General features: G+C 37.2%; 1 protein-coding gene and 1 long non-coding RNA gene across 4 annotated transcripts in view; one reads left to right on the forward strand and one right to left on the reverse strand.

Annotated features, from left to right (window-relative positions):
- LOC149545941 (magnesium/proton exchanger-like) overlaps positions 1-25,271 on the reverse strand; it is a 281,445-nt gene that overhangs the window by 212,597 nt on the left and 43,577 nt on the right. For both annotated transcript variants that reach the window (XM_089790886.1, XM_089790887.1), the window contains one exon: positions 23,848-24,023. In XM_089790886.1, the coding sequence (XP_089647012.1) occupies positions 23,848-24,023 (176 nt within the window). The remainder of the gene's footprint in view (positions 1-23,847; positions 24,024-25,271) is intronic.
- On the forward strand, positions 1,833-4,367 carry LOC149545942 (uncharacterized). Of its 2 annotated transcripts, none has more exons than XR_016353626.1 (3): positions 1,833-2,115; positions 2,246-2,594; positions 4,092-4,367. It is a non-coding gene; the product is annotated as an uncharacterized LOC149545942 (long non-coding RNA). The 2 variants fall into 2 exon arrangements; XR_016353627.1 differs by having other exon boundaries at positions 1,835-2,115; positions 4,103-4,367.

Raw genomic sequence — 25,271 nt, forward strand, 5'->3', positions numbered from 1 at the left:
TGTTCTACAAAAAACTGGTATAAATATGGTATATCATTGGTTAAGGATATTAGATTGACAATCGGTTGGGATGCTGGGTTGAATTATCAACCTCATATAACATTCATAGTACTCAAAAGAAGACTTTTTCAATTATCTCAAAGGTTATTGGCAGATTCTTTCCTGGGTATATCCGAAATCCTAAGCAATTCCTATAGTGGGTTCAATGGAAAGATGGTTCTAATTTTTTCAAACTCTCTACTAAAGAGATGTATAACATGCTAAGAGAAGTGTTGTCAATTAGGATTGCGCCTATAGCGAGATAAGAATCTAGCTATCCTGTTGGAACATGGAAACCTCTCTCAGATGGTGGGGTTAAGAACGAGAGAAGAATCTCCGGACTCTAGGCCGATTCCTATATGATATCACCTATAAAACTAACTTTGAACTCGGGAAAAGGGTTGAGAATGTATGTGAATAACTGGATATTAAAACTTAAAATAGGTGATACACCAATGGTTTTGAATGTAACTTTGATCAAATTAGCACGAATTACGAAAAGACAATTGATTCACAATACTCAAACAAACATGTAATTACAAAAGTGTTTCTATGCAAGGACCGAGATCTTCTGCTTTGAAAGGGATACCTAGGTTTCACCAATTTTCTGCATAAAAGACAATAATCACAAACATAGACCTATAATCACACGTATCAAGGTTCAAATCTGCAATGGGGGTCGTAACTAAAATGAAGGCGAACACAACATTAAAGTAAAAAATCCACAATATTGCACAAGAACCAATGAGAAGGAACTGCTGAATCTCTATAATCAATGCTAAAAAAACAATCTCTGCTACAAATGCCCTTACAATCAACTCAAAATCTGCAATGTGCAAAAATCTAAATCTGAAAGAAGGTCCCTCATAATGAGGTGAAAGTACAATATATAGAAAAATAACCCTAACTCGGATTCCAAAATCATGCCTAGAAAAAATCACCCAAAAATGATGAAAACTATGAAGAAGCCTCTAAAAACTACTCTCAACCACCTGCCCAACTGATGGATAACTCGAAAAACTGAACTCTAGCTCCTCAAAATCATGCACAAAAGCTCAAACTCAGATGCATTAAGTAACCTACAAATATAGCATGTAAAACTGCTCTTAATTATGCAATATATGCATAAAATAAGCTCTCAATCTGAACTGCATGAATAACTGATCATAACTGCCCCATAGGATGCTAAAAATATCATCAAATAACCCCATTAATGCATGAGAATTTGGAACTGCACTTGACCTCCATAAATATCCCCATATCCAAGTGTTAACTGAACGTCCTCTTTGTTCCAAAAATAGCTTTCCAACCTTCTCTCCTTGCATTTATGCATAAAAAATGCTAACTTCCTTAATCCCCTTTTTATGTAATTAATAAAATTAAAGGTCTTATAATGATAGCCATTTAATTTATTAATTTTACAATTATAAATCTTTTTTTTTCTTTTAATATTTAATAATATTAATGTGTCTAATATTTTATCTCATTTATAACACATTAGTATTATTAAATACAAGAAAGGGGAATATAAGTTATGTATATATTAGTTTTATATATATTAAATAATTGTAATGTGTATATAAATTATTTAATATACATAGGACTAATACTTTCTTTTGTGTTTCATTTCATTTATACTAAGTCCCATATGCATATAATATAATTTTAGCATTATAAAGTCATGCGTATGGAACTTAATAAAATGAAGCTAAGTATAATCCATGCATGGACCCGAAATGCAATTAAATTGAGCTCATTCGGCTTATGAAAAGCAAAAAGGAAGGTTGGAAGACTTAGTTTTATTTTTCACTTGCTTCATTTTTGGTCTTTTACGCAAGAGAGGAAGAGAGGGTTTTCTACAAACCCTATCCGTATGAATGGTATCTACTGTAATCTTCATTCTCTGCCATGGATGCTAGTATATTTTCCTTTCTCCTGGACACTTCATTGTTTTGCTGTTGGGTCTCTGGTGATATTTGTTGGTTCTCATCTTTCATTTGGACACCATTTTCACTGCGGGTTTTGAGCTTTTGCTGATTCTTGGACACCAAATTTTTGGAACTAGTATCTTTGCTGGTACGTGACGCCATATTCATGAGCTTTGGCCGCAGTTTTTGATTTGTGCACGCCATTTTTCTTGCATGTGGATTCCATTTTTTTGGGTTTAATTCATGCGTAAACAGCTTCATTGTTTGGTGTTGTATAGAGCCTTCCATGCATGAGCTGAAAGTTGGTCGTCATACCTTCTCTTGCCGGGCATGACCTGCTATTGGTAGGCTGAGTTTTGAAGATGCCATATTGCAGTTTGGGTATTATTTACTATTGGGTTTTGGTCACCATTCCATGGCTTGTCTCTGCTGTAAATGCTATATTTGTTTCTTGCTGGACGTTACTATCTTGCTGTGAGGTTCCAGCTATGGGTTTTGGATGCCATTTTTGTCTTTGCAGTAGATTTACCTGAGAGCTTATGGGTTTTGATCTTGGTATGTGTATGGATGGCTTCACTGATTCTGAGTACTATTTCTTGCTATGAGCTTCTTGGTCATATGCAAGCCGTAAGTTACTAAATCCCCTTCCTTTCATAGACTATTTTATGCATTTTCTAAAAAATATGAGATAATATCCATAAATCTGTACTTGGGTTTGCATATTTTTGACTGATTTTTTGGTAAGTAAGGGTTTCTTTCTGTTGAATCTGCATAATACCCTTTATGAGATTGTTTATTTACTTTCAACTCCATTTGGTAATAGTAGAAATGCTGTAGATGAACGAACTTCATTGTAATCTGTTGGCTTATAAATGCTAAAAACCCTTATTTCATGGGTCTTATAAATATGGAAAGATATGAAATCTTCATCTCAAATCTTCATATGGGCTTGTATATTTTTACTATTATAGGCTTTGATACTCCTCCTATACCTTTTAAATGTAATCCTGAGTTAAATAAAATCTTGTAAAAGCATCATAACTTACCTTACTGCCATAAGCATCTTCTTTTCTAGCTTTTTGAAACCCTCCATTAAATTATAACTTTGTAAGACCTTGCTTTTAATCCAGTAAAAAAGAAATGTACACCCCATTGACTTCATTTTGGGAATAGGCCTTGACAATGTATCTCTAATCTGTATCAATTAAGATTCTGTCCATACTTTACAGAGTAAGAGGATGTGTTTATAACTTTATATAACAGCAATAATTTCTCTCTTGGTAACTAAAATCCTATTTAAATAATGTTGTTCATGGAGATTGATAGACCAGAATTGTGACGAATTGCTGAATGGTGTATAAAAGCTTTCTAATTGATCTCTGTCATAGCTTACGTTTAGACCTGCAACTTGTGAAACTACTGAAGAAATTATCATGCATATGAAGCTCTACTCCTTCTCTTGTTTCAACATCAAAATTACCTGTTGTTTTGCCATATTCGTTATTTCTTTGCTATAGCTGTTCATCATGTTTTAACCTTTGTATGTTGATTGTACATTCTAGCGTATAGCATTTGTTTCATCCATTAGCACTTTACCACTATGTATGTCTTGTAGGCTACAATGACTGATAAGGTTCCTGTTATATCACAACTTAAACTCCTTTCCAATCTTTTGGTAATGATTGGAGATACTTCTGTATGCCTATTCCTTTGTGCTGATCCTTAATTGTATTCCTTCAATTTCTGTTCCTGTATTTTATGTATGCCCCCTCGACAGTCTCCTCAATGTCTTCAATCAGCTACATCGGTTTAACCAGAAGGTCCCATACCTGAAACTTATGTATGCCCCCTTAACAGCCTCCCCAATATCTTCTGTCTTTGCCCGAACAACCTCAGTCAAAAGGCTTCATGCATGTAACTTACGCATGATCCTTCGATAGCCTCAAGTCTTCATACCTGTATCTGCACATGGAACAAACTCATTAGTATCGGATTTTTCTTGCCTTCTTGCCTTTGAACATAATTATCTGAATAACCACGTTGTAGGAACAGTATAGATAATAGGAAAGTTTTCCATTGCTTAGTTCATATGAACTGATCCATTTCTTCTCTTATTCTTACAAGTTTACTCCCAGAAGGAGATGCAGGATCAACCCTTCAATATTCAGCGCAACAAACTTTCCATTCAGGCAATGGATGCCTTTCCTCTTATCTTGTCTTTTCAGTACTTCTCTGTTTATACAATGTGTTTAATTCAGATATTTATGTTAGGAGCTGAGAATGCTTTGTAATATCTGAATGCATTGTATTTAAGTACTGTGTAAAACATGAACACTTTGTACCTCATCAAAACAGTTTTTTTGGATATTTCAGTAAAAAATGATACTATTTTGGTCTGAATCGAAAGTGATCAGTTCTCTTGTTTACTGATTCATGTACTTTACATTCTGCACTCTTTTCATTCTGTAATGTGTATTCTCAGCAACTAAACACTGTTATTCAGCAGATAAAACATATTTAGTTTAGCGTAAAACATAACAATTTAAGAGGTATGTTAAATTAGTAACAAGAAGATTGTTCCACCTTTGAAAGGATGAACCAAGGCTGGTGGCTGAGTTGGTCAGTCTCTAAGTGGCATTTTATTTTTTACTTTTTTTAGCACTCACCATGTGAACCTAAAAAATCTTCTTTTAGATGGCTTTTATTACTCGAGAAACTTGTTGTTAGCTTTATAATGCCTAATGATAAAAGCAATCCTATTATGTGTGAGCTTTGTTCTATCCATGAAACTTATGAGCGTCTTCTTTTAAATGTGTTTATGTTCGAGGTGTTTGGTTTATTTTTCTTGATGCTCCCATTACTTGGAATAGTTGTCTGGGTTTATCTTGGAGTGAAATTCTTGCTGGATTTGTAGACTCATTTGATTTGAATACTAATACTTTTTGGTTTGTCCTAACATGTGAAGTCCTATGGCTTATCTGGAAGGATAGAAATGGAGAGATTTTTCAAATGAGGAGGAGACATCTTACTGAATTTGACTATAAACTCATACATTTTCAAATTATGTCACAGGTAGCTACTGCATTAGAGATCTCTATGTTTACCGTATGGATTAATTAAGCAACGCACACAGGAAATAGACACGAACACCGAACAGAAAACAACAGAACTTTTATTATTCGCATATATCAACAGTACATTATGCTTGCATGATCAGATCTCATCATTACAATGCTTCTCGAAGGGGTTATAAATACTTTTTGACGAACCTTCCCGAAGGTATCCGTCGGCCAGATACATCATCTCCGCTACAAACTATTTACCGTCGGCTACATAACAAGAACTTTCTCGAAGGGACCCCTCGGCTGATACACAATTTCCTTTCCGAAGGGACCCGTCGGCTGATACACAATTTCCTTCTCGAAGGGACCCGTCGGCCGATACACAATTTCTACCGATGACATCATCCCCCCCCAAAAAGAAAAGTCATCTCCTGACGACTACAGAACAAAACTCAAACAACTAATACAACAATATTGATCTGCCATGTTACTTTCACATTCATCCCGTTGCATCTATAGCCTTTGCTAACACAATACTGACTCCCCAAGCTGACCTTGATAGCCACCTGTGCTGCTTCCTCTGCTTCCAACTTCTCGGAACCTTGAGCCAAGTGTCGTTGCACTGCCTCCAATTGGATGATCAGCTCCTCCTGAGCTCTCTACGCATCCACCAAGACAGCCTCACGGCCAACACCTACTCTCAGTGCCATTGATACACAGACACTCCATGCCTGCCACAGCTCTAATTCTTTTCAACTAGTCAGACTCCCACAACTGATATCCGCAACGACTGGGGGTCCAGGGGGCAACGCCCCCGGCGGGGTCGAGGGGCAGCGCCCCTCGCCGCCAAGACCAAATTAGCACTTCGCAACCCACACAAAAATGCACGAAACACACCATTTCTGTCATTTTCTGCCGATTCTACACTCTTTCTGGCAATCGCTGATGCTTCCCCTTCCCTATGGCATCATCTGATACTCATACTCATTCTGAGCAACTTGATTCTGTCGTCGTTTTTTTTTTTTTTCTTTTTTTTCTTTTTTTTTTTTACAAAACCTCCTCTACGCAAAAACCCCACTCTTCAGAATTTGTAATCTTGCAATCCAAATCCATACACATGATATGCTTGAAAAATCCGTACAATCACCTCGCATTCCCAACTGCAATTTCCGTATGCTGCTTTCCTTTAAAAATCCATACAAAAAAGTGGCTCTAAAATCCGTATGCTTAATATGTGCTTTAAAATCCGTACGAAACACAAACTTATAACAAGCCATATGGTATCTTCCTCCAAAAATCCGTACAGCAGCCTCTTGAGAACCCGTACAATTAATTTATCTAGAAAGTCGTACACCATTCTTCAAATATTGAAAACCATACAGTAGTCCTTTTTACTGTGAAATCCGTACGGTGTTTGTGGGAACCGTACAGTGCCCCTTTACTGTGAAATCCGTACGGTAGCAATGAAATCCGTACGGTGGTAATGAAATTCGTACTCCAAACATGAAATCCGTACGTTGGCTTTAAAAACCGTACTACAACATGAAATCCATACATTCTTAAAAAACCGTACTGCAATTTGGATTGTCTGGAAAACCGTACGCCCTCCTTCAGATATGAAAAAAATCGTACTTACTTTCTTTTCCCTTTAGACAAAAACCTCGTACAGTGCTGTCTCCTGCAAATATGGAACCGTACGGTACTTTTCAGAACCCGTTCGATGCTTCCCAGAAACCGTACGGTGCTTTTTTTTCTCTTTTTTTTTTTTTTTTTTTTTTTTTTTTTAAATCTCACTTTTGGAACAATTATGTACAATATTTACATATATACAGTACTTACAGTCTTCTCTCAGTTATTTGTCCACGAGGGTGCATTACTTCTTTCATGGCAGACATTCAACTTCGACCTCTTCACTACATCGAATACTTCCTTTCCATCTAGCATCCACTGTTTTATTGCTCCGTTATTGCCCACTTCTTGAATTTGGTACGGCCCAACCCATTTAATTTTGAACTTGCCCGATTTGATTTTATTCCGACCGTTGTACTTCAACACCCACTGTCCAAGTTGAAACTTGCTACGCCTGTTTTGTGTCATCTCCATACCGCCCAGTTTGTTCTCGAAGCTCCGTACCATGGACTCCATCAGTTGCCCCTTTTGGCCACCAATAACACGTCCACTCTGTATTGCTGCAACTTTTATTAGACCCTTCCGCTTTGTTTCCTGTGCAGCCCGTATCGTGTGCCTTCCTTGCTGCCAGTACCTTTTTGTTATATTTGTTGTTCGGCGTAATACTTTCTTCCTATACAGTCGTACAGTAGAATCTTTCCTTCTTTTGGGTTCGTACTGTATGTTCTGTCCTTCAGCTTCAGTCATGCTCGCGTTTCCTTCTTCGGCTTCTCTATGTTGCTTCGAACATTCATTTCCTCCTTCGGCTTCTCCATGTTCTTTCAGACATTCATTTCCTCTGTCGGCTTCTCTATGTTCGTTCGGACATTCATACCCTTCTCCTTTCTTACCTTCGTCGATTCTTAGCATATTACAACTCGGAAAGAGCTCGTAATCCTCTATCTGCGAGTGGTAAAGACCATTTACTGAATCCAAATCGTCATCTCCTACCAATCGTAGGACTCCCTCCTGATCAGGTTCCATACTCTGCCTCTTCTTATCGTCTTCTCCTTCAGAATCCGACGATAGGGCTTCTTCCCCGACCATCTGAGTGTGCAGATCGATGACATACTTCCGGCCTTCACTTTCGAGTGATAAAGTATTTTTCTTCCAATTGTGCTTTGCCTTGGCTTGTATCAACCAGCCCCGGCCCAAAATGGCATCATATCCTCTCCGCTTCAGTGGGATCACGACAAAGTCCAACAGGAACGGCTGTGTTCCAATCGTCACTGGTTGTGCTGTCAGGACTCCCAATGGCTTGATTCCATGTTGATCTGCCATTAGCAGTTGGAATGTAAGCAGCCATAATGTCGGCTGTCCCAACTTTTTCCAAGTGTCTTCAAGCAACACATTGACACCAGACCCTCCGTCCACAATTGTTTCCGTCAATACAGTCCCGAGAATTCCCATTTCGACAACTGCTAGATGGCGTCCGGATGAGAGGGCTAACAACATCAGATCTTCTGCACTTGCACCACTTTCCTTCTCCTTTTTGTCCACTGTACTTGCTCCACTTTCCTGCTTCCTTCCATGTTCTCCTGGTAGTTGAGTAGCAGGAACAATGTTTGTGAGTGCCGATCGGAGCTGAGGCATAGTGAACAACAGATCACTTATCCTAACAGGTATCTCGGCTTGCAAAATTTGCCGGGCAATGTTATGTTCTGCGCAGTTCCGTACGGAAGTACTCGGCGTGTCCTTCAGGTGTGTTGTTTCTCCCTGTGTTGCTTTCTGGATCTCTACCCGTACTTCTTCCAGTCTCTTCTTTTCTTCTGCCGGGTCGGGGTACACTTTCACTTGCTTCCGTGTGATGGCCAAAACCTCTTCTTCGTTTGTCCCGACGGTGATCAAGTTTACTCCCGACTTAGGACACCTAGCATCTTCATGATCACCAGGTCCACACCATCTGCATAACAACTTCGGTGTGTTCGCTGTTGTACACTCTCGGGCGAAGTGACCCCACAGATTGCATGCGCGACATTGAACTATCGGCCAACCATTCGCATCATACTGAATTCGACTCCTTCCGCCATTATTGTTGTTGCCGGTATTGTTATTTTGACCGTGCCAGTTGTTTCTGTATCCACCCGATGTGGCACCTTCTGTACTGGTGTTCCCATTCCCTCCGGACGGGGATGCCTCCTGTGTCAGGAACACTTGCTGCGGTGTTCTTGTTTTCAAATTGAAAGGGCATTCCTTTACTGAGTGTCCCATAATCTGGCAGATCTCGCAAAATTTCTCTTTCGGGCAGGATCCCTTCGTATGGCCTTCCTTCTTGCACTCCGTGCACCATAGTTCATTGCCCTTAGTTCCCTTGTTCATGTTCTTGAATTCCTTCATCATCCAAATCATGTCTTTCTGAAGGGCACGGACCTTGTTGTTGCTTCCTTCGTCATCGCTGCTATCGTCTCCTGAGGATGCATCATCATCTGAATCGGACGAGCTGGTCTTCTTCTTCTTCTTTGTCCTCTGGTCACTTTCGAGGTCCATTGCCCGATTGTACGCTTCAACGTATGTTGATGGTGGCACGATCTTCATCTTTCTCCGCAACTTTGGGTGAAGGCCTTCAATGAACCATCTTTTTTGGAGCCCATCTGCCGGTTTATTCTCCATTTTACTGATTAAGTCCTTCAACCTCCTGGCAAAAACCCGTACAGTTTCATTCTTCTTTTGCTTGGTATTGAATATTTCTGCGACAATTTCATTATCATCACGCAAAAGTTGAAATTCTGTGATGAACTCCTTCTTAATGTTATCCCAACTATTTAATTTCTGTGGATCGGCATCAGTAAACCAATCAATGGCAACTCCCCGTAGGATAGCGGAAAATTGTTGGATCCATTCGTTTGTATCTGTTATGCCATTTGCCCTCCAGATTGTTTCACATGTTTTACAATGTCGAATGAGATCAGCTGCTTCATCACCATCAAATTTAGGCAATTTTTCCTTCGGACCTGCCATTATTACTGTATGTTGAGGATTTTGTTGTGTACCTGCGCTGTTTTGCACTCCCGCACTGTTTTGAGCAGCCGTGCTGTTTTGAGCTCCCGCGCTATTTTGAACACTTGCGCTGTTTTGCACACCCGCGCTGTTTCCAACACCCGCGCTGTTCTGCACACCCGCGCTGTTTTCTACACTCGCGTTGTTTTCTGCTTTCGTGTTGTTTTCTGCTTCCGCGTTGTTTTCAACACTTGCACTGTTTTCTGCTTCCGTGCTGTTTGGTAAAGAAGAGGGTTCGTCAACCGAAGCTGTCCGTTCCGGAAGTATATCTCGGACGAAGAGGTCACTCCACGCTCATGCTCCTTTGGCACTCCAAGCCGTGCGAGTCGATCTCCTTCCGTCAGGATTCTCTTCCCGTGGCGTATGCAGGTTCAGAAACTCCTCCCTCGCTTCTTCCACCAAACCAAGTCGTTGTTGAGTCTCCTTCAACAATCCTTCCGCGCTCTTGTTTCTGTCGAAAATCTTCTGAAACCTTCTTCGACGCTCTATCTGCTGAGCTAAAATTAAATTTTCCTACGCAACGCATCTTTTTCCTTCAGCTTACTCTTATCTTTGTTCAACTGATTCGGCATATAATTCATATCCGCCTGCCTACGTGCCAAATCCATCGGGCAACAGCGCCAAATGTTTACCGTATGGATTAATTAAGCAACGCACATAGGAAATAGACACAAACACCGAACAGCAAACAACAAAACTCTTATTATTATTCGCATATATCAACAGTACATTATGCTTGCATGATCAGATCTCATCATTACAATGCTTCCCGAAGGGGTTATAAATACTTTCCGACGAACCTTCCCGAAGGTATCCGTCGGCCAGATACATCATCTGCGCTACAAACTATTTACCGTCGGCTACATAACAAGAACTTTCCCGAAGGGACCCCTCGGCTGATACACAATTTCCTTTCCGAAGGGACCCGTCGGCTGATACACAATTTCCTTCTCGAAGGGACCTGTCGGCCGATACACAATTTCTACCGATGACACTCTAGGGACAGGTTCATGATGTTGATGAGGGAGGGTCGGTTGCTGATTCACAAGGAAGGTGTGTAATCCTGCCAATACCTTACCATTCACAAGGATATTCTGACTCAAAGGGAAGTAGATAATATGAATCAGGCTATTAATAATCTCAGGATTGACAATAGCCATACAGAGCCAAGGAAAAATATGTTGGAGTTTCAAGAGGCTGACAGAGATGTTAAAGTAGAAGGACATGCATATAGCAATTGATCAGACAATGTATAATCTATATGTATATTTTTTTATCCTCCTTGTAATCTGAGCACAAATTGTAACATCTTTGATATACTTCTTAGTCAGTAGAGTATAGCTGCAAGAATTGTTTAAGTTTGCTTCATTTTGAACCAATTTTGTAAAGTCTAGCCTCAACTATTTTAATAAAAAAATAATAATAACTACATAAATAACAATATGAGATAATTAAGTTTAAATATAAATAAAGAAATAATATATACAGTTGGTAAAATCCTTCAGCCACGTTAATAATTGTATCAGTCGATGATGATTATTATTATTAACCGGCAGTGGAGATAACAAAAAGCATGAAACATTACCGTAGCCACGTCGAATACCATAAACCAATAATAAAATGAAAATGGCAAATTATTGCATATGTATTGGACGCTCTGGCATATTCCTACTCAACATCGATAACAGGGAGAAGATAAAATGTGGAAGTCATAGGGCTCGCTAAAAGTCAACAAAGATCCTCAATGGAATATGTCGACCCCATCTGATATGTAATAATATAATTAGATATCACAATGATAATATTGCCATTAATGGTGATTTATCATACAAGTAATCAGCTTACACAACAATAAAAATAGGCGACACTAATTATATTGTTAATAATCGACATGATATTGTGTCTATTACTGCCTACAGAAGATTAATCGAAGTATGGAAAACTAATCGGTAGTCATGATACACAACTATGCAAAGGAAGCGATTAACAATTAAAAGCCGATTTGTCTATATAGATAAGTTCTATTAGAACAATAACAAATGTTTTTGGAGCAGTGTGGTTAAGAAAGGGACATGTCTATCTCAACAAACAGGTGCAACTATTCAAATAACAATGAGATATACTATCAGGAAGGACTCCATTCTGGAAAGCAAAAAAGAATAAGAGATTATAAGGACTTAGAAACTGCAAACGGAGAGAAAGCAATGAGAAAACAAATTGGCCAAATAATACAATATTCAATTGCACGAACAAGCACAACATTCACTGACTCTGTGACAGAACTGTGATCACATTTACAACAACCTTAAGGATCATACTGTGGATTATAAAGGAAAACCATTCTTATCTTTAATGTACATTCAACATTACATCCCTCAGTTTGAATACATAAATTCTGTGATATCTAAAAAGGAAATATCATCGCCTTAAATGATAAGACAAAGTTTATAACACCAAAGCGATAAATCTTAATGCAGATCTATAGAGTGGATATTCGGGATCAATAGACTAGTGTCCATATAATTCTGTTCATACTGCATGTTTCAATAACCATAGTGATGAGATAAGACATAACATTACAATTTGGAGGCCAAAAAGCCATAATTATCAACATATTTGATACCAAGAATTCATTACAATTTACTGCCATCTACAATTCAGACCCCTAAGATAAGGTTTATGCAAGTGTTGTTGACCATCTGATTCTCGTCTTGTATCGGGATACTTATGGAGAATAGGGATCTTAAGAGGAAGAGGTCTCTTACAATTGAAGTGATATAAACATTGTTCTAATACAAGGAAACTGACAAGGGACATTACAGTTATGGTGCATGGATTCTAAGGAGGAGGGTCAGGCAAAGGGCGCATGCCTGAAGAAAGCATTATGTGACATTCGCCAACTTCTAGGACATTCCACCAAGAAATGTCCATAGATTATGAAAACAAGGAGTCAACAAGTGCTATTCACACAGGAGTAGTCATCCACGCCCATAGCAGCAGACACATCCTAGCAGACAAACAGCAGTTCATCATCTGGCAAATGCCGGAACAACCGGCGCACAAGGTAGAGTGCTGGTTGTCTTTTGTAATAGTAATTGCAGTGTATTACTATCTTAATTTAACTCTGGTTAAGGTTTCACATATCTTGTACAACTTTTTAGAGGAAAAGTCAGACAAGCAATCTCTTGTTAGAAACTGTGATAGACATTGTCTCCCATTTCATTTGATACCAATCTGCATGGATTGGATGTAATGTTTTCAAATGAATTATGCTAGAGCAATATAGTGTTCCCTAGAAAAAACTTTACTTGGAATGTGTGTTCTCTAGATAATATTGGATTTTGATTTTTTTAATAATTATCTTTATATGCAACTCAATTTGGCTTTTGGATATTAATGATGCATGTTGTAGGAGTCATTATGTGGAAAAGAGTTAAAAAGTGGTCATTTCAAAATCTCAACCAATACATGACCTCCATTGCACCAATAACCATACACTCAAAATCACCATTACTTGTGGACAAATGTCCCAATAATAGTGCACAAATGTCCTAGTACTGGTTCACAAATCTCCAATTGTGTTGCACAAATGAGCCAATCATGAATCAAAAAAGGTTACAAAAGGTAAAAAGCTATCGACTATTGATACATCGATGATCTACTATTGATTTATGTGAGATTGTTATGAAATAACTTGTACAATGGAAGAGATAACATGAAATATTCTACAAATACTTGATAATAACTGAGAGTAATAGGCCACTTCGAGGGGGAAACCTCCAAATATCTCCAATGAGAACACACTTCACAATATGATCTTGAAATAAGACTCACAACCTCCTATATATACCTACTTATACTTAGGCCGAATAGACACGACCCTATATAACAACTAGGTCGATCTACCTAGCCAAAAAATAATATAATAATGATAACATGACTTAATTAAGGATTAAGATAGCCACAATTTGACTATTCATAACCCTATATACACCAATATTAAGGGCATAGCATGCCCCCTCTCTTCAAGAAGCATTGTCTTCAATGCTAACCAAGTGTGGATTCTTTTGAATGAACTACCCATCCTCCCATGTGGCTTCTTCAACTAGTAAATTCTTCCATTGGATGAGATGCTGGGTGAGGGTTCTATTCCTCAGCTTCTTTGTACGTGTTTGAAGAATGCAATCTGGTTCCAAAATTATTCTTCCTTCTTCATCAAGCTCTAGTAGTACTATTTGAGTAGGAATATTCTGCCCAATTACCTTCTTCAAACAAGAAACATGAAAAGCTGGATGTATCTTTGTTGTTGGTGGAAACTCTAGCTTGTAGGCAACACTACCAATCTTTTGCATGATTTGGTATGGTCCATAACATCTTGGAGACAACTTATTATTTTTTTTTGTTGCTTCATTGAGATTTCTTTATAAGGCTACAATCTCAAGAAGACCCAATCCCCAACTTCAAAATTTATTTCACTATGATGTTGGTCCACCTGTTGTTTCATTCGATTTTGTGTCATAGCTAAATTCCCCTGGAGTCTTGAAAGTACCTGTTGTTGATGAAGCAAGTGGTCTTTCTACTGGTTGAACTTTTGGTGATACTCTTAATGATGATGTGATTGAAGGAGGATGATATCCATAAAGTGCCAAAAACGGAGACATTTTTGATGAGCTATGAAAAGAAGTATTGTACCACCATTCTACAAGAGGTAGCCAATCTACCCATTGAGATTGTTTCTTTGAAGTGAAACAACATAGATATCCCTCCAAACATTTATTAACAACCTCAATTTTCCCATTTGATTGAGGATGGTATGAAGAACTATGAACCAATTGAGTACCCAAACATGAGAATAAATCTTTCCAAAAGTGACTAGTAAAGATAGGATCACGATCACTGACAATAACCTTAGGTGTACCATGTAGCTTTTGGATATTCTCCATCGAAACTTTTGCCACTATACTTGCTATAAAAGGATGTAATAATGCAATGAAATATGCATATTTAGTGAGGCGATCAACTACAACCATGATGACATTATGACCTTTAGATTTGGGAAGCGATGTAATGAAGTCCATGGATACCTCTTGCAATGCTGGCTAGGAATAGATAAGGGCTGCAAAAGACCTAGTGTTTTAATTTCTCCCCCTTATTTCTTTGACAAACCAAACATTCAGCCACAAATTTTGCAACATCACCTTTTAGCCCTTCCCAAAAAAAATCTTGTTTCATTCGATGATATGTCTTCAAAAATCCTGAATGACCACCAATTGGGGACTCATGTAGCTCTATGAGAATCTTATGTTGAAGAGTGGAGTTCTTACAAAGATACAAGTGCTCTTTATACCAAAGAATATCCCCCTTTAAACAGAACTTATCTAAACTACTAGGATCACTTTTTACTTGTTGGATGAGATTACTTATTGCAACAACATTTTGCAACTCTTCTTTGGCTTCTACCACCCAATTTGCTTGTAATATTGAAAGGGCACACAATAAGGCTTCATCTTTTTCATCCTTTTTGGAAAGTGCATCGGCCACAATGTTTTCCTTCCCTTTCTTATATACAATCTTAAAGTCATATCCCAACATCTTAGTGACACATTTTTGTTGCTCTTCCGAAGATAATCTTTGTTCCAAAAAAAAAATAGGCTATCATGATCTATCTTAACCTTGAAAAGTCAACCAATTAAATAAGGCCTCCATTGTTTAACTGCATGAAGGATTGCTAGCATTTGTTTCTCATAAATAAGTTTGATCTAAATTTTACCTTTTAATTGATGACTCTCAAAAGCAATTGGTCGACCTTCTTGCATGAGAACTACTCCTATCCCGTTTCCAAAAGCATCACATTCCACAATGAATTCCTTGGTTAAGTCTGGAGTGGCAAGCACTGCAGTTGTACACATAGCCTCCTTCCATTGTTCAAATGCTACATTAGTAGATTCATTCCAACGAAAAGAATCCTTCTTTAATAGAGTGGTGAGGGGTGTTGCTATATGACCATAATTCTTCACAAATCTTCTATAGTACCCTGTCAATCCCAAGAAACCCCTCAGCTTCTTAATGGTTTTTGGAATAGGCCATTCTATGATAGCCTTAATTTTGTTGGGGTCCACCTTTACTCCTTCATGTGAAACTATGTATCTCAAATACTCCACCTCCTTAAGACCAAAAGCACACTTGGATGGCCTAGCATAGAGTTGATGATCTTCGAGTAATTGCAATGCTTGATCTACATGCTGCAAATGTTCTTCCCAAGTCTTGCTATAAATCAATAATTCATCAAAGAACACTAATACAAACTTTCTGAAGAACTTTAAAATGGAATTCATCAAACTTTGGAATGTAGATGGTGCATTGGTAAGACCGAATGGCATCACCAAAAATTCATAATGATCCTCATGAGTTTGAAATGTTGTCTAACAAATATCTTCCTCCTTAATCTAAATTTGGTGATAACCTGATCTAAGATTTAACTTGGTAAAATACATAGCTCCATTTAATTCATCGGGCAAATCATCAATTACTAGAATAGGAATCTTATCTTTAACGGTGTACTTGTTGAGAACTCTCTAATTTGGACACATGCAGCAAGTTTCATCCTTCTTCAGCACCGTCACCACAGACGAGGAGTGAGCACTTTGGCTATGCTTGATAATTCTTGCCTCTAGCATTTCCTCAACAATTTTTTCTATCTCACTTTTTTGTATGTGTGGGTACCTATAAGGCCTGATGTTTGGTGGCTCGCTCCCTGGAACTACTTGTATTGCATGGTCATGATCCCTCTTAGGAGGAAGTCTTTTAGGCATATCTCCAAGAATCATTGAGTGACAATCAATTATTGCTTGTAAATCTGGATGAGTAAGAGCATTCAATTGAGAGACTTCTAATGAACATAGCTAGGCCACAAATCCATCCACTCCTTTCTTAAGCAACTTTTGCATTTGATGAGAGCTTACCATCTGTGGGGATCTTGCCTTCAACCCCCTTAGCTCCACTACCTTTCTTTTTGATTGAAATCTCATGAATAGTTCTTGGAAGTTCATCTCAATTGTTCCCAATGTAGTAAGCCATTGTACTCCCAAAACAATATCTGCCGCACCCATGGATATCGCATACATTGGGGTATCAAGTTGATAATCTCCCATGGATAATTTGATGTTATGACACTTCCCTGAACAACTAACTGTACCCTCATCTACAATCAAAACCTGAAACTCTAGGGCCGGACATATAAAACAATTTTAAAAAGTTGCCAACTTTTTCTTGATCAAACTATGAGTACTATTCGAGTCAATCAACATTGTTACTGTCTACTTCTTTAAGAAACCCACTACCTTGAGAGATTGTGGTGCACTGAAACCTGAAAGTGCATGACAAGAAATGATTGGTTGAGAATTGTGTGATTCATCACATGACTCCCTATCCTCCTCTAATATGGGTTCATCCTCTTCTTCCTCACTTGGACCTTCAATATACAACAATTTCTTTTCACTACATTTATGTTCTCGACCGTATTTGCTATCCCAATTGAAACACAACCCTTTTGCTCTTTTCTCCTCAATTTGTTGTGGAGTTAACCTAGTAGGTTGAGGAAGAGAAGGTGTTGAATATGCTTTTTCTCTTGTCACATTAGCCCCTTTTTTTCTAGGAATCAAGAACTTCTCCTCTACCCTACATGCCAATATAAAAGACTCATTTACTGAGCTAGGACTAAACATGCGTACCTCATGTTGAATGTGATCCTTGAGACCACCCAAGAATAAATCATTCAAGTTCTCCTCTGTAATTGTATCCACTCTTAAGGATAAATTTTGGAATTTTTGAATATAATCCTTAACTGATCTTGTTTTTTGAATCTTAGCAACTTGGCTAAAGAAGTTGTCTGTCACACTATTGCTATATTGTGCTTGGAGTTCTCTTGTAAAAATTGACCATGATACGGTGAGACCCTTTTTCCTCCGATGAGTACATAGCCAACGATACCAAATGAATTGATCTAGTTCTAGATATAAGAAAGCCATCGTGACCTTTTGTCCATATGGCATTTGATGTACTTCAAAGTAATTCTCCATTTGGTTTATCCATGTTAGAGGATCCTTACCATCAAACTTGTGCATATCCACCTTTGGAAAAAAATTCCTAGATCCCATAGGAGTATTAAAATTTCACCTTGATTGCTTGAGAACTCCTTACTTGGTTCGTTCATATAGGCGCTTAACATGTTTCGTATATCTGATATATCTCCTCGTAAGTCACACATATCCCTCTTAACCTCTTCCTTGAACTTACTTATTTCCTCATTGAGATTACTATCCTCTGTTGTTTCCCGATCCTTATCAGAGGATTTTGTGATGTCCCCTTCAAAATAATAACTATATCAGCATGATTAATCAATAAGTAACAATAAAATTGTATATCAGACAAACATTAATAAAAATGACAATTGAATAGATAGTAGAATATATTATTATTATAATAATATATTAAATTAAAAATATGATCATAAATAATTGATTTCAATATATATTACATATTAAATACAGATTATACATTTCAGATAAATACTTAAAAGATCATTCATATATATATATATATATATATATATATATATATATATATATATATATATATATATATATATATATATATATATATATATATATATATTACAAATCTAAAATGTTTTATAATATAAATTCTTATTGAACATATCTCTAATATGTAACATTATAAATTAAAAAATTGAACCATATAATATGCTATCAATAAACATCAAATTGAAATATATATTCTAAAATACAAACTTTATCAATGTTGAATCTATATCATAGAACATACAATAAATGAGACTTAAACTTATCAAAACTACAAAGATTGGAGTTCCTGATCCCAGATGCCCCTTTTGTGGACAACCAGAGTCTTTCTTGCATATTTTCTAGTTTTGTAAGCGTGCTCAAAATTATTGGCACTGGATTCATGATTTTTTCAAGCAATTCAGGCCTGAACCCTTTTCTTGGCATATGATCTTGCTGGGTGATTCCCCAAAATTTCTCGGAAGTTCGCCCAGATTTGGCATACCTTCAGGATGGAAATTTTGTTTTCTCTGTGGAAAGATAGGAATGTTGTTCTTTTCACACAGTTTTTTGGATGTTAACATTGCTATGTACACTAAGGCATGTATTTGTAATAATGTAATTATGAAGATTCAGGTGCAAGCTAACAAAGTTGCCCTTGAGGTAGCTCACCTGCAGGAGCTACTGAATCACTGGGGCAATGCTCCTTGCACTATTGCCAGAGTTCCTCCTGATGCATCGGCAGATACCTCGACGCCTCATGGCCATCGTCCTCGACGCCATTCCTCAAGCTGCCACTCGCACACCCCACGCTCCCAGGCTTCTCGCCACCGCTCTCCTAGTGGCGGTGATGGTAGATGGAGGCACCGCTCAGCTTCCCCACCTTGTGGTGGCTTTGGTTGGTCCTCGGCTCCTCCTCCCCGTACTCGTCGGGCACATTCTGGGAAGTGGCCTCGCCTAAACTTGGCAATTTCTCCTCCACGGCCAGAGGTTAAAGATGCGGAGGCTGCCACTGATCCTCTAGTTATTGATGCTGCTGATGATGGCTAAATTGTTCCCAGTCCGCCCCCCAATCCCATAGATGATTGGGGTTTTCCTGATAAAGATGATCCACCACCCTCGGCTGGCACTGCTTTGGCAGCCTGAGGTTGCTTTATATGTTTTTTTTTAATGAATAGTTTCTGTTTCCGGCTGTGGTTGTGTTTTAGTCCGGCTTTGGCCGTGTGAACTCATTCGCAAGGTGTTCTTGTATCCCCTATCCCTTTTTTTGTGAATTGTATTCTTAGTATATTTTTTTAATAGAAAAAGACTATTCATTAAAAAAAAAAAAACTACAAATATTGATATCAGTTTGTGGAAGAGAGAAAACACTATGATTAAAATAATATTCAACCACCACTATAAGACATCACCTATGTGTCAACTATATGATCTTCCACATAAGGAGACCTGCAGCAATCATATCCTAAGTTATTGATGATTCAACAATCACCGACCATTGGTCATACCCATAATAGTTACAACTTTCGATAGAGCATTCTTTCTTCATAGATAAGGACAAAAAGAAGATTGAGCCCAAAGCTAATGAATAATAATATTCTACTCCCTAATGGAAGAGCGGGCAAGTATTATTATTATGAATAAAGCTAACGACAGACTTTAATTAGCTGTCCAATATCGAGCCATCCACAAGGTTAGTATATTGGAAGGAGGCAAATACAAGTAGACAAAAGACATGTCCTTTGACAGGGATTGCTTCCAACAAGGAAGGCATCTCTTGCACCATGCCTCTTCAGATTTCAAAGAAATTTATACAAGATGCGAAATGGACATCATGGGGAATTTATAATCACGAATACTCGGCACTTTACCGAAGATTAACAGACCGGTGATATTAATTATCTTTGCGGATAAGGAAGATACGTTGGAGAGTAGGGAGCAACCCACAAACAGGGGAAGGAGTGCGAATTAAATTATTCATATCAGATCGTGATGATCCATAGAGAAATTCAAAAACAGCAAGTTAGTAATAACAATGTCTAAAGAAAACAACTGACAATATTAGTCCTTGCTATGGAAGGAAAAGAAGATCGTCTTTTGTAGAACCTACAGGAACAGTGAAAGGAACTGGCACCACCAAGAAGTCAGACTGTTATACATTGGATACAGGGGGGCAATCAGGGAATAGAAGATTGAACGTAATCAGAAGAATAAATTTGGCCAGACAAGCATTATCTTTACATTCAATATAACAGATTTTACATCCAATCGACCATCCACAAAGCAGTTTAGAACACGCTAAGTCACAATAATAAAGGCCAAAGAATTTTCTTAAAATACCAATAGCAGCATCAAAGTCAACTACCAATAAATTGAATTTTAATCATTGCTCAATAGCTTTTTCTGAATTGGGAAAGGTGTATCATGTTGAGCGCAAGTAGAATAGAGGAAGTCAGTATACAGAGAGATTGAGACCGTGGAACTAAGTATGAATGTACAAGATCAACTCATTAAGGGCGCATCTAGTGTAACAAGATGCAATTTTCATTTTATGATTTAATATATCAGAGACTTAATTGATATATTCAATAAATAAGTTGGCCATCACATTCAAATAAGATATTAAATTTAATATAAAGCAGCTAGCAACTCATTAGTAGGAAGAAACTAGTCCCAAGTTCTAAATGATCAACAAGGGACATTACAGATTTCTCCGGTGTGGTAGCATTTTTTTTGCTTCTTGTTGGAGGCTCCGTCATGATGGAAACCAATATTTTTGAAATAAATCACACAAATGAAATGTAAATTCTATGAATTTTTTATTTTATTTTTTACTGTAACTTAGTAGGGCCAAGATACCTTTGGTCAGAAAAAATCCAAAAAAGTTAGCAAATTTGCTGCCTTGAGAGCAAATTTTCATAATTTTGCAATAACTTTCTTATTTTTGTTTTAATTTCTCCAAGATTTTAAATGTAGGCTCCTCTACTATGTATTTAAAAACCCTATACAAGTTATACTCCAATTCAACAAGATGTGAGAGATATGTAGATCTAAATAAATTGTGTAAAAATAGTAGTTTTGTAATAATTTGCTCAAATTTGCTTCAATTCTTCTGAAATTTGGACTATAGCTTCTTTAATATGGTCTTCAAAAACTCTTTAAAAGTATTTTAAAAATTCATTAAAATTTGAATCTTCTCGAAATCACCTCTGATGTTAAAAAAAAAATCTCACCTCTAATGTTATAAAAAAATCTTACCTCTATGGTGCCAAAATCATGTTTTGATACCACTTGTATTGAAATAACTTCACAATGGAAGAGATAATATGAAATATTCTACAAACACTTGATAATAACTAAGAGTAATAGGCCACTTCAAGAGGGCAACCTCCAAATATCTCCAATGAGAACACACTAGGCCAGCCTACCTACCTAAACAATAATATGATAATGATAACATGACTTAATCGAGGATTAAGACAGTCACAAGTTGACTACTCATAACCCTATATACACCAATATTAAAGGTGTAGTAGAGATTATTTAAGTGAAGTTATTACAAGGTATGACAAAAAATTAGTGAATATAGAGAAAGATAGAGAACTCTGTAATTTCATAGATAGATAGATAGATAAAATTTTAACGTCCACGAGGCCAAAAATAGCCTATGGGACAGCAAGACAATTCAACCAGACTTAAGTAGCGCTGTTCGCCTCTTGTGTAGACTAATGATGAGCCCCCCCAATTGCTCAATGTACTCTTCGTTGAACAGGTTATGCCAAGAACTGTCACATATAGTATCCGCAAACTTATCCCTGCTATCCTTGTAGGCCTCACATTCTAGAATAAAGTGTTGTTCAGTTTCCACTTTCCCAGAATTGCAAAATCTGCAAATTCTCTCTTCCCAAGCCTCCTTTGGCCTCTTCCAACGCCCGGTCTCACAACGAAGTAAGTTATAGATATAATGATCAAATGGAATCTAGAAATCTCTATTCCATGCCATGTAAGTTATATTTTCATTTTTGATATTTAAAATTTATTAATATTTAATCGTATTGTAGTTTTATTTTGAACGTCGATTAATTATTTGGAGGAAAATAATGTGGACTTGGCCAATAAAACTACAAAGAGAATCAAATGAAAATCGGCCTCCGAGGTAACGATTAAGAGCCAATCACACGACATAATTCCGATGGAATTATACTTAGACTTGCATTTCAAATATTTCCCTTTGATGTTCGTATCCGGCACGGAAGCAAGCATGTATTGCTATTTCATTTGGACAGAAGTTCTGGGCTCTGGAGATGGTTTAAGCATGAATTAATTTATATCATCCAGTTTTCCTTAGCAAAGGTGGGTTCCAAATACCATTGTTCATCATACCTTCTCATTCACCATGATAACAATTCCAAAGCCGTGTGTATTGGATGCAAAACTTATTACTGCTCTGTTTGCAACTCCATCATAACTGACTTGGCATGTTTTCCTAGAAGGTAATCAATGGGTTTACAATTCCAAAATCATTGGAATTATATTGTTTCCGCAATTGATATGGTGGTGAGAAACGTTAGAAGAATAAAATATGGCATCGTCGTTCACAATCGCTACTGCTGTGTAACTGCCAAACCAAACTCGGGTGATTTGAATAGTTTATGGATGTTGAATTGAATGTATTTCTCCAGCAAGCGGTTACTTCTTTCCATACCGATTTAAGAATCATCCAAGCATTGAAAGTCAGGTCTAACTTTCGTTTTATCAGCAAAGGTGACCTCTGTCACATTAATATTTTAATATATTAATAATATTGGAGATTGTTTTACTTCAGTTTGTGTCAATAGTTGATGACATTACTCGATTAGCAATGCATTTCTCTTTATTTCTCAATAAGACTCAGTTCACGAAATTATCTCTATTCACTTGCAAACTAAGACCGTACACAAGTAAGCAAACTGTTTGACGAATTTACGCAGTAGTAAGAACATAGTTAATAGTAAGAACATAGTTAAATGCTTCTATACAGATCATTGGAGTCCTTCGAGATTTGCAAAATAAATATATTTAGATTTGTCTCTGTAATTCCTGTTGAATAATTGGATTTGGAAAGGATTACCATGTCGATGACTTACATTATTGGAACCTAAGCATTAAACATTTTGCCGACTGTTCGTCTGATTTTCTCGGTGACTTAAATGTTTTGCAAGAATCCAGACGGGAACTCTACAAATTTGTTCACAGCTTTAGGTTTTAGCTTTATTCAAATCTGAGGGAGTTTAATATGAAGAATGATATAAAGGTATGTGTTTTTTCATTTTTTGTTATCTAGCATTAGACGAATTCAAATGTTGGCACGCACATAAAACACCCATTCATATGCTTAAAAACCCTATAGAAAATGAATATAAACCAAAGTTGCGACACCATTATATCAAAAATAAAAATAAAAACCCAAACCTTAAAAGGTCCGGGAAAAAATCTTGATTAATAATGTATGGATAGTTTTAATAAACATTAAGTCAAAAAAAAAAAAAACAATCAATTATTAATGCTGAATACCAATCGGAATATTTTGAATACCTGTACTATAATGTAAAGCCAAATATATGCCCAAAAAGACCACACAAGCTCCACCAGCCATACTCCTAAATCTGAGATTTTTTTGGCTGTGCCTCGTTTTGGAACCACCACACAAACAGCGTGAATAGGGTACATGTTAAATGCAGCAGAACCTACAAGAGTTGCAGGTCCCAAACCTACAAAAATATAGAAAACATGAGTTATTCTTTAAGTTGCCAACATTTAGGTTAAAAAAAGTAATCAATAATCTTATTGAATTTCAAGCTATCTGACTACTTTACATTGACTAATATGGAAGTTACACTTGAACTCCTATAAACAAGCATGTCTTGGAAGCATATGATGAATCACAAGAAAATGAAACAAAATAATGTAATACTGCAGTGTGGCCTTAAAGATGTGCCATTGTTGTACCTGGAATGCAGAATTCGTTAAGCAAAAAGGATGCCAACATAAAGGCAATGCAGGAGCATCCACTTCCATGAGTGATCTTGCAGCATAAAAAAAGGTGGTTGAAATGATTTTGGTTTTCTGTGCAGTTTTTTGAGTAAATTGAATGAGAGATTTTTCGAAGAGATTAGGAGATTGTTCCATCTTACTAAAGCAACAATGTAGAACAGAATTTCTTCTTAGGCAGAAACTCGTTTCACTTTAGCAACAACATTGTCACTTTGACAGCAACCCGTGGCATCTTCAACAACACTATTGCATCTTCACAATAACTGATTCCACCCTGGTAGTACTATGAATTCCATAGCAATTGAGGTGAGCTCAATAACTTTGACAGTATCTATGATGAATACCACTTACTTTGTTTGACATCTCTTGCTCTCTCATTCTGATGATGGATCACGTAGTGTGATTCGAAACGTTGATGATAAAAATCTCCACACAATCTAATCCAGAAACTGATTCACATAACTATGATGGATTGTGGAAATCTGATCGCATTAGTATCTAGGATGACTTTAGCAACAAAGAAAAATTACTGCATTTATGACTCATGATGATGTTGACTTCATAGGACACCTGACAATGCCATTTGTCCAAATCAGCTCATTTTGTGTGTCTGTCTTTTCATTATGGATCTTGTGCTTTTCTTGGTTGCATGCAGGCATTTTGGCATACACAACAGCTACTTTTGGATTTGTTTCAAATAAAGAAAAGTAGTCTGGCAGTTACAAACATCAAGCAATTGTTTTAATGGTTCATCAAGAAAATCGAATCATTCTGGAAGTGTATGATTAGTTGGATGTTTGGTGGGTGGTTATTAACTGGTTTCCCCACACCTTCCATGCCTAGAATGCATTAAAATGACATCAAAGTGAGATTTAGCTCACTAGCTTGTCTTGTGGCATTGTGTAAGATTTCTTGCAAGTGTGTCAAACTCCTACATTTGTTGTAGTGTCCCCTTGTCAAGCATA

Source organism: Cupressus sempervirens, chromosome 7, assembly GCF_028749045.1.
Source record: "Cupressus sempervirens isolate cs-2001-9-10 chromosome 7, ASM2874904v1, whole genome shotgun sequence".
Lineage (NCBI taxonomy): Eukaryota > Viridiplantae > Streptophyta > Pinopsida > Cupressales > Cupressaceae > Cupressus > Cupressus sempervirens.